Genomic DNA, 10,530 nt, shown 5'->3' with positions numbered 1-10,530 from the left:
CTCTCACCTTGTGTGTTCTCTATTAGGGTTTTGTGAGTGTGTGTGTGTGCTTGCAAGAGCTCAAGCTCTCTTCCCCCCTGCATCTTTTCATGGTATCAGAGCTATGTTCATGCTAAGGGGGGATGAGCTGCATGCAAGAGAACCACAGGAAGCGGTACGAGGGTAAGAGCTTCAACTATTCTTCCCTATTTGTGTTGGTGACTACACCCTTGTCGGGATCTCTACGGGAGGCACCGGCAAACGATCTCTAATTGAGGAGCTTTCTTGGCGGGAGTAAAGCTATAGGGCAACTATGTTGTCCTATTGGACACCATAGTTAGGGGCGAAAACGCATTTCGGGCGCATTTGGACCTCCGTTTTTCAGAAAGCAGGCGATTTCGAGCACTGCGGGTAAGTCAACGATTCTCTGCAGAACTCTGTTTTAAGAACTGCAGGAAGATAGATTGACTGTGCAGACACAGTGGGTGCTGCAAAGAGGTCAACAGTTGCCATTGGGTGTATGTATGCACATTGAAGTCACTGGTTGTGACATTTGAGAGTAGTACAGTACCGCTGCAGAAAATATAGTAGTTTGTGCAGGTCAAACCAGAGTGCTATTTCTAGTAAAATTGTGTGTTTGGCAAGATGTCAAATGATGGCATAACCCAGATTGTGGCTGAGAAGCTTGATAAGAATAACTTCCATGATTGGAGGTCCAGGTTGATGAATTTCCTGATGGGAAAGGGCTATTGGGACTACATAGAAGGTGAGCATGAAGAGGCACCAGAGATACCGGACATAAATCCGACTGCTGTGCAGATGTGAAAGAGTTTAAAGACTGGAACCAAGGAGCCATGAAAGTTATGTATACAGGACACCATGATTGGGCACATTCAGGATGCCAAGTCTCCCAAGGAGGCGTGGGACACCTTGGTTAAACTCTATGAAACAAATACCAAGGCACGCAAGATACAGTTCAAGAACGCAATTCATACTATGGAGAAAAAGAGCATGTCTGTGAATGACTATGCATTGAAGATAAAGGGTATTGTGGAATCCCTTGCATCTATTGGTGTGTCAGCAGATGATGATGATAAGGTGGAAGTCTGTCTACGTGGTCTCGGGCCACAATACAAGGCGTTCAAGACGTCTATTCAGACTCGAAAAAATATTCCTAACTTTACAGATTTGGTGTCTATGCTGATTATAGAAGAGAAGAGCTTGGGTGAAGACCAACAGTCTCACAAAACAAAAACAGCTCAGAGCAACAGGCCTTCTACACAAGTTCAGGAAGAGGACAAGGTAGAGGAGGCCGTGGACGCGGTCAAGGAGGTGGCCGAACAGGTAATCAGAATTATGGCCAGCAGCAGCAATAACAACAGTCCCAGAATACACAACAACAACAACAACACGCAGGTGGAAGAGGCAAATTCAGAGGTAGGGGGAGTCAAAGAGGCCGTGGAAATTGGCAAAGGCAGTATAATGATGCACGTGAATGCTATTATTGTGGTAAGCCTGGACATGTGCAGGCAAAATGTTATAAGAAGCAGGCTGACATGCAAAATGGGAAAGTGCAGCAGAACAACTATGCATCCTCAAGCAGAAACAATGAGGATAATGAAAGGTTGTTTGTTATGCAGCATGTCATGAATGCCATGTCTGAAAATGTTGAAGCAGCACAAAAAGATGATGTATGGTATGTGGATTCAGGTGCTTCGAACCACATGACAAGTCATGGGGAGTGGTTCAAGGAGATGAAAAACCTTGAAAGACCAGGTTTTGTGGAAACAGGAGATGACACTGCTCATCCAATTGCCCATGTTGGAGATGTGCCATTGTCTATGCAGAATGGCAAAGTGAAGTACCTTGCAGATGTACTTCACGTTCCAAACATAACAAAGAATCTGGTTTCAGTGTTGAGTGTTGAGTGAAGAAGAAGAAGATTTTCAGTCTCTCACCTTGTGTGTTCTGTATTAGGGTTTTGTGACTGTGTGTGTGTGCTTGCAAGAGCTCAAGCTCTCTTCCCCCCTGCATCTTTTTAGGTACATTGTGTCCATATGCTCACAAAAAGATCCTTTGTCATATGAAAAGAGATTCCACATCCTATGCAGCGCCCATCCCATTAACCCCAAGCGCCAACCTCCCCTAAAGAAACACAAATGGGAGACATCCCGTAACCCATCCGTTTCTTCCCCAAGGCTAGCAATAGAGGAATCTTCAACCACCCACACCATTCGCTCCAACCCAACCTCAACCTTCCACAACAACCACCATATCCCCATTCCCCAATCCACTCAAGAGGAAGGGCGCACACACACACACACATACACACACACACATATATATATATGTATGTATGTATGTATTTTTTGTATGTATGTGTATGTATAGAGAGAGAGAGAGCAATGTGGCTAGGCTAGAGAGACAGAGACCCACACATGTATGGCTTAGAAAAAATTGTTAAAGATGCCATATCAAGAGATTGAAAATTTTATTCTTGCTGATAAGAAAGAGCATTCTTGTCACCTTTTTAAAAAAAATGTGAGAGTTGGTACCAAAATCAGAGTGCCACTAGGGTAGATGCAAACCACTACACTTCAGAAATGTGAGTGCTACGATGAGCTAACGCTGAAAAGGGAAGTGACCTTTATGTTGTGAAGGTTCAAACTTGGACCCTATTATAGTTATAGTCAAGTGAAACACTGTCCCTAGGTAAAAATAAGTCTTGAAATTGTGCAATGTTGTCTATCTTATATTTGATAAGTCAAGTGAATACACTATCCCTAGATAAAGATAAGTCCTGAAATTGTGCAATGTTTTCTATCTTATATGTGATAAGTAAAAGCTTTATAATTGTAGAAACTTGAGATTGGCATTCTTTCCTTGGTAAGGAGAGTATGTCTCAAACAATTCTGCCTCCTGTCATCAGTTGCGGGCTGCTTTCAACTGCAACAACCACGAGTCAGAATGCCCAAAATGTTGAAGTTTCACCATCTCATGGTCAGTCTAACGTCGAAACATCAGAAACGCAATCTGGCCAATGTTTATTCATATGTACTTCCTCCTTTTCTTCTGCAGATAAGAACCCTTTTCAAGACAGATCCCATCGCATTGATCCCTCTCAATGGCGCCACAGTGGATTGAGCACTGTAAGTACCACAAAAATTGAGACTACAAAACTGCATAAATTTTATGTTCGCGGACCGTCTGTGCGAGCTTTCGAGCTGCCTATACGTATTTTTTTTGGAAATTAAGGCTGCCCATGTGTTTTATTGTAAATTAAGGCTGCCCATCTCTTTTGTTTTGTGTTTTTTCTTTTGCAAATTTATGTCAATTTGCCCATAAGCATTTTTTTGGTTAATCAACCTGTCCTTTTTTCCCTCAAATTAAATGCATTTTTCTGGTCAAATTAGGCTGCTCATTTCTTTTGCATATTAAGCTGCCCATATGCATTTGTTTGCAATTCACAGCTACAGATGGAACCCAATTCTGATCATGGCCTTAAAAAGGAGTTATCATTTGCCACCCAGAATTGGGCTGAAGCAGCCCATGATGAGAATGTGGCTGAAAAGGGGCTTTTGAAACAAGCATGTAAGCAGGAAAAGCAAACCTGCACAAGGTCTGCTGTACACATGGATGCATTTGAACAACAGAAAACCTCTGAAGTTGTTTTCTTGGAGATGTTGGGCCTAGAAGAAACCCTTAGTGTCTTGGATCTGGACCCTGAATTGCCTCGAATGGAGCATTACACTTCTATTTTGCAGACCTGTAGGAGAAATCAGAATTTTGCACTCGCAAAACGAGTGCATACACTTGTCTGCAATCATGGGCTTGATTGCTCCGAATCACTTGAAAATCACATCGTGCCCACATTTGTAGAATGTGGAAGTATTTTTGATGCCCAACGGGTTTTCAGCAGGCTGGCTGAGCCCAATGAGTACTCATGGACCTCTCTCTTGTCGGGGTATATTCAATGTGGGCAATCACAGCATGCCCTCAACCTTTACCAGGAAATGCAAGAGGATAATGTACATCCTAGTGCTCAGACCTTCATGGTGCTTTTGAAAGCTTGTGCTAGGCTAAAAGATCTGAAAAGAGGCCAACAATTACACGCTGAGATTGCAGAAAAGGGGTTTCTAAGAGACTTTTTTGTTGCCAGTACTTTGATTGACATGTATGCCAAATGTGGCTCACTCTCAGAGGCACAAGAAGCCTTTGACAAGCTGTCAGTACGTGTTGTTGTGTCATGGAATGCACTTATTGCTGGCTATGCTGAACATGAAAATGGTCACAAAGCCATCACATGTTATGAACAGATGCAACTCGAGGGAGTATCTCCTGATGCAGTCACGTTTACATCTGTTGCAAAAGCTTTTGGTAGCATAGGAGCCATAGACAAGGGCCGTGAAATACACAAAGAGATTGTACGGAAAGGATTCAGAAGGCATCTTGGAGTCGGCAACACTTTGGTCAGTATGTATGCTAAATTGGGCCTGCTTTCTGAGGCAAAGGAAGCTTTCGATAATCTGCCTGTTCGAAATGTTGTGTCATGGACTGCCCTCATCTCAGGCTATGCTGAACATGGATCTAGCCATGAAGCCTTGGAATGTTTTGAGCAAATGCAGCTTGAAGGCATTCCTCCCGATTCTGTTACATACACTTGCAGCTTGAAAGCCTGCAGCAGCTTAGGTGCCATTGATAGCGGCCGAGAAATACACAAGGATGTCACAAAAATGGGGCTCGAAAGAGATTCTGCTCTTGGCAACACATTGGTTGGCATGTATGCTAAATGTGGGGCGATCTCAGAGGCACAGGAAGTTTTTGATAAGTTAGTGACGCGAGATGATGTGTCGTGGACTGTGATGATTGTAGGTTTTGCTGAAATTGGGCTTTGTCAGAAGGCAATTGAATGTTTTGAACAAATGCAACTGGAGGGTTTTTTTCCCGATGCTGTAACCTTCATTTGTGTCTTAAAGGCTTGCGGCAGCATAGGAGCTCTCGGAAAGGGCCGAGAAATACATAAGAAAGTCAGCGGACAGGGTTTTGAAAGCAATCCCACTGTTAGCAACACCTTGATTGGCATGTATGCAAAGTGTGGCTCGCTTTCAGAAGCACGGGAAGTCTTTGACAAGCTGCAAGCTCGAGATGTCGTGTCCTGGAATGCATTAATTGCAGGTTACGCTGAGCATGGACCCGGTCAGGAAGCACTTAATTGTTTGGAGGAAATGCGGCTCGAGGGCACATCTCTGAATGCTGTCACGTATGCTTGCATCATTAAAGCTTGTAGCAGCATAGGGGCTATAGATAAAGGCCGCGAACTGCACAAGGAAATTTTGCGAAAGGGTTTTGGAAAAGATCTTTTTGTTGGTAACACTTTGATTGGAATGTATGCCAAATGTGGGAAAATTTCCGAAGCACAAGAGGTCTTTGAGAAGCTACCAGTTCGAGATGTCGTGTCATGGAATGCACTTATTGCAGGTTATGCCGAGCAAGGACCTGGTCAGGAAGTGCTAAACTGTTTTGAACAGATGCAACTAGGAGGTGTATCTCCCGATGCTGTTACATTTGCTTGTGTCTTCAAGGCTTTCAGCAGCACAGGAAGCATAGACAAGTGCCGAGAAATACATGAGGAGGTTAGACGAAAGGGGTTTGAAAGGGATCTTTCTGTGGGAAATTCTTTGATTGGCATGTATGGAAAGCACGGCTTACTTATAGAAGGCCGGGAAGTGTTTGATAAGCTGCCAGTGCGGGATATTGTCTCTTGGACTGCACTAATTGCTGGATATGCTGAACACGGGTACGGTGGTGAAGCCATGAAGTGTTTCGAGCAAATGCAACTGGAGGGCATTGTTCCTGATATGGTCCTTTTCCCTTGCATCTTGAAAGCTTGTGGCAATATTGGAGCTTTAGATATGGGCCGAGAAATACACATGGAGATGACACGAAAAGGGATTGAAAGAGACCCTTCTATTGGTGAAAGTTTGAGCATCATGTATGCCCGGTGTGGCTTACCTTCAGAGTCAAGGAAGGTCTTTGACAAGCTGTTAGTTCAAGATGTGGTGGCGTGGAGCTCGATGATACGAGGTTATGGCTTAAATCATCAGGGCCATGAGGCCATACGAAGTTTTGAGGACATGCAAAAGCAGGGTGTCAAGCCAGATATCGTTACATTCACATGTCTTCTAACCGCATGCAGCCATGCTAGGCTTGTTTGCAAGGGCTGGGAATATTTTAAAGCAATGAGAGAGATATACGGAATTATACCAACTACAGAACACTACACATGTATAGCTGATCTTCTCGCAAGATCAGGACTTTTGCATGAGGCAGAAGTTTTTATTGGAATGCTTTGTCCTTTGTGTGAAGGAGCCTGGGCGGCATTGCTCAGTGCTTGCAAAACTTATGGGGAAGCAGAACTAGGATTGCGATGCTTGCAGAAGCTGGTTCAAATGAATGTGAAAGTTGCTTCTTGGTATGTGCTTATGGCAGACATCTATGCAGGTGCTGGAATGTTGGATTATGCTTATAGAATAGAGGAGCTGAGGAAACATGCTGGGGCAGACAAGAAAGTTGCAAGTGCTTTGATAGAGGTAAACAAGAAGGTCTATGAGTTTGTGGTGGGAAACAATCAAAGCACAGAGATTGCGGCAATGCTGATGTCTTTGAATGCACGTGCAAAGGAACAAGGGCACAAGCCAAATGTGAATCAGGTCTTGAGACCAATTCCCAACAAGGAGAAGGAGGCTTCATTAGGTGAGCATGCTGAGAAGTTGGCCATAGCTTTTGGGCTTCTCAACACACCACAGGGACAAACCCTGCGTGTGACCAAAAATTTGAGGATGTGTAATGACTGCCACAATGCAACCAAGATCATATCCCAGATTGAAAGGCGGGAGATTGTTCTTCGGGATGACTGCTGCATTCATCATTTCAAGGATGGTTTATGCTCTTGTGATGGAAGGTTTTGATTTTTTGGGTCAAGCTGTAGCATGGAAAATAAGCCACCAAAGCCAGCAAGGATTGACAAAACAAAACATGAATGGGATGGACAGATGCTGCAAATGAAATTTCACACGACCTAAATGTAGGACCAAGAGATTGGGATTTTAAGTGACCCAAATTTGGTCTTCTATGGCCCAAAAGTGGGCCATCAAAGTGATGGCAGATTGGTGATCCTTGTCATGGATGTGCGGATTGGAAGAATATAAAAAATGCCTTTCCCCCTCCCTCATATCACCGACTCGACACATTCTCCTCTCCAGGCAGAGTTCACGTACTGTTTATGCAGACTGCTCTCATGTACATTTTTGATGTTGTATTGAGCCCGAGTCTGGTATTAGTTGTGTTGATAAAGGTTTTATTTCAATGATCATCTGGACAAGATCTGAATACAACTGCCATTTATTTTGCATTTGGTATTGTGATCCTGGATTTACCCCTTCCATTGTGCGAAGAATAAGCAAGTTTTTGAGTTTTCAAGCTTGGTGCATGTCACCAGTCCGGACATTTCCCAGTGTGAAAGGGGTCTTGATGGACTCCAGGACATCTAAATATTTGGAAAGTACAAGCTTTGGGAATGGGGGATTATCCAATACAAGAACCAAGCACCCAGAATCAGATTATGATGTGACATTGGACTTCCTATGCTTGGTCTTGTGCGTTGGAAGGGTGCCCGGTAGGTCCCTAAGACTTGGAAAAGGATTCACCATGGAAACATGCTCTTCTATGGTGATTCTTCACACTCCCTTATGGTGTGGGTGGACAAGTTATCAAATGGGCATCTCATGGTTTCATACATATTAGAAGTTGGGCACTCAATCTTTTATGTGATGTGAAACAAATTAGTCACAAGGATGGACATTTTGGATATTTTGCACACTTTTGCGGCAGTGTGTGTATGGATTTGGCATGCAGTTTATGGTGGTGTGGACACAAATTAGGGGCAAATGTGTATGCATTACTTTGACAAGTGGCATTATGTGGTGTGGACATGCAATTTGGGCAAGTCTGTTTGAAACTTCTAATTTTGTCAACTTGTCCCTATTCTTGGTGGTTCTCTACACCATGATTATGGCTCTCTACCACCACTACGCTACAGGCTGTCCTAAGGCTTGCTACTTTCTTTCTCTCTTCGCAAGGCAGCCCATGAAGTATACCGCCTGTTGGAGACTATTTTGAAGGCTTCCATCATCGCGAAGAAACCTTAAAGCAAGCTCTCTACTTGACTTGAGGATTGTTTAGAAGACTTCATCGCAAAGAAACCTTGAAGGCAAGGGTATTTGATCATTATATTCTGATTTTGAGCCATTGGGCATTTGTCTTTTTGATTTGTTATATATGGACAGCCATTGGGCACTTGCTATTGCCATTGGGCATGTATTTGAGCCATTGGACACTTGCTATTGCCATTGGGCATGAAATTGAACCTTTGGACACTTGCTATTGCCATGGGGTATTGTATCTCAGCCATATGGATTTATGGACAACTTATGGGCTTACGATTCAGCCATATGGGTTTATGGACATCTTAATGGGCCTATGATTCAGCCATATGGGTTTGTTGAAAACTATGTGGGCTAATGATAAGCTAAGTTGGCATGTATCCACACAGAATATACATATTCACATTCTTGGCATTTTCATTGGGCTTTTTTATGACAGCCTGTGTATATGAAGTTTTCATGGCTATAAGTGGATATATCTGGAGCATGTGATCCCCCAAAGCTTGTACATGATATTTTTCTCTTTGGAAATAAATTACTATTAGGGGGGGTGGGCCTCTTCCGGCCTCTATCTGGTGTCAAATGTACACATATCTCTCTTTTACAATTTTGCGGAATTAAGTGGCATATGGTTAAGGTTGTGGCCAATTCAAGTGTTTAATTGCATTAAGTGTTTTGCGAAGCCCCTACCCACTCTAAGTTACATTAGTATCAGAGCTTTGGCTCTTTTACACTCTCATGTGAAGACGATCCTATCAAGGTATAAACACGAGCTTTTAGTGTAGTTAAACAATGTGAACCTATCCACTTATGGTGTGAATCATGAGCATGAGGAGACGAAATGTGAACCTATCCACTTATGGTGTGAATCATGAGCATGAGGAGACGAAATGTGAACCTATCCACTTATGGTGTGCATCATGAGCATGAGCAGAAGAATGTTTAGCTTATGGATATATGAGTTTGTGTAATGGGAGCATAGACTTCCCTTTTGTGCTTTGACCAGTTTATTGGTATTTGGATTATTGTATCGAAGGCCATATAAATCTCTTCTTGATTCATGATGAACTTGACAAATAAAAGATAAGTACTTTTCCATTGTTGTTTGCTTTGTGTTTAACAAATATGTATTTTGGATAAGTGCTGATCCTTGTATATGTATACAAAAAGAGGGGTGAAATGTTTGCCTTGAGTTCTTTCACGAAAACATTTTCAAATTATGGTTGAAAAGCACCGAAACATGCTCTTTTATCGTAGTTCACTCTCCCTTAATAGTGTGGGTGGACAAGTTATAAACTAGACATCTCATATTTTATAGGTTTCATACATATTCTAGATTGGGCACCCAATCTTTTATGTAATGTGAAACAAATTACTCACGAGGGTGGACATTTTGGATATTTTGCACGCTTTTAGGGCAAGTGTATGTGTGTGCATTGACATGGTGGTGTAGACACACTTTGGGACACGTGTGTATGCATTACTTTGACAAGTGCCATTATGAGTTGTGCACACATTTGGGGCAAGTTTGTGTGAAACTTCTAGTTTTGGCAACTCTTCTCTATTCTTAGTGGTTATCTACTTCATGATTCTGGCCATCTACTACCACCGCTATGCTATAAGCTGTTCTAAGGCTTACCGCTCTCTTTCTCTCTTTGCAAAAGGCAACCCATGGAGCATGCCCGTTATTTAAGAATGTTTTGAAGGCTTCCATCATGAAGAAACCTTGAAGCAAGTTCTCTACTTGATTTGAGGACTATTTAGAAACCTTGAAGCTAGCTCTCTACTTGATTTGAGTACTGTTTAGAAGACTTCCATCGTGAAGAAATCTTTAAGGCCAAGGTATTTGATCATTATATTATGATTTTCAACCATTGGGCAGTTACTACAATTGGTCATGTATTTGAGCCATTTAGCACTTGCTATTGCCATTGGACATGAAATCAAGCCATTGGACACTTGCTATTGCCATGGGGTGTTGTATCAGACATATGGGTTTATGGACAACTTTATGGGCTTATGATTCAACCATATGGGTTTATCAACAGCTTTATGGGCTTATGATTTAGCCATATGGATTTATGGAGAGCTATGTGGGCTATTGGATAAGCTATGTTGGCTGGTATCCACACAAAATATATATACTCATATTCTTGGCATTTTCACGGGGATTTTTGATTACAACATGTGTATATAAATTATTTATGGTTGTATCATGTATGTGAATAAATCTTGAGTGTGTGCTTCTCTAAAGCTTATACATGATATTTTTCTCCTTGGGTAATAAAATACTCCCAGGGGATGGGCCCATTCTGACCTCTATTTGGTG

General features: G+C 42.4%; 1 protein-coding gene across 2 annotated transcripts; it reads left to right on the top strand.

Moving 5' to 3' along the window:
* Window positions 1–2,823: 2,823 nt before the first annotated feature.
* Window positions 2,824–8,615, top strand: LOC147630355 (pentatricopeptide repeat-containing protein At3g03580-like). Of its 2 annotated transcripts, XM_086810214.1 has the most exons (3): window positions 2,824–2,979; window positions 3,058–3,128; window positions 3,450–8,615. In XM_086810214.1, the coding sequence occupies exons 1-3, from the start codon at window positions 2,877–2,879 to the stop codon at window positions 6,945–6,947; spliced, it is 3,672 nt and encodes a 1,223-aa protein (XP_086666340.1). In that variant the 5' UTR covers window positions 2,824–2,876; the 3' UTR covers window positions 6,948–8,615. The 2 variants fall into 2 exon arrangements, with proteins under 2 accessions (XP_086666340.1, XP_086666339.1); XM_086810213.1 differs by having other exon boundaries at window positions 2,834–3,128.
* Window positions 8,616–10,530: the final 1,915 nt, after the last annotated feature.

This window comes from Cibotium barometz, chromosome 16 (genome assembly GCF_041138505.1).
Source record: "Cibotium barometz isolate CiBa-2024 chromosome 16, ASM4113850v1, whole genome shotgun sequence".
Classification (NCBI taxonomy): domain Eukaryota; kingdom Viridiplantae; phylum Streptophyta; class Polypodiopsida; order Cyatheales; family Cibotiaceae; genus Cibotium; species Cibotium barometz.
Note: the sequence above shows the minus strand (reverse complement) of the source record. Positions and strands in the feature narration are given on the sequence as shown.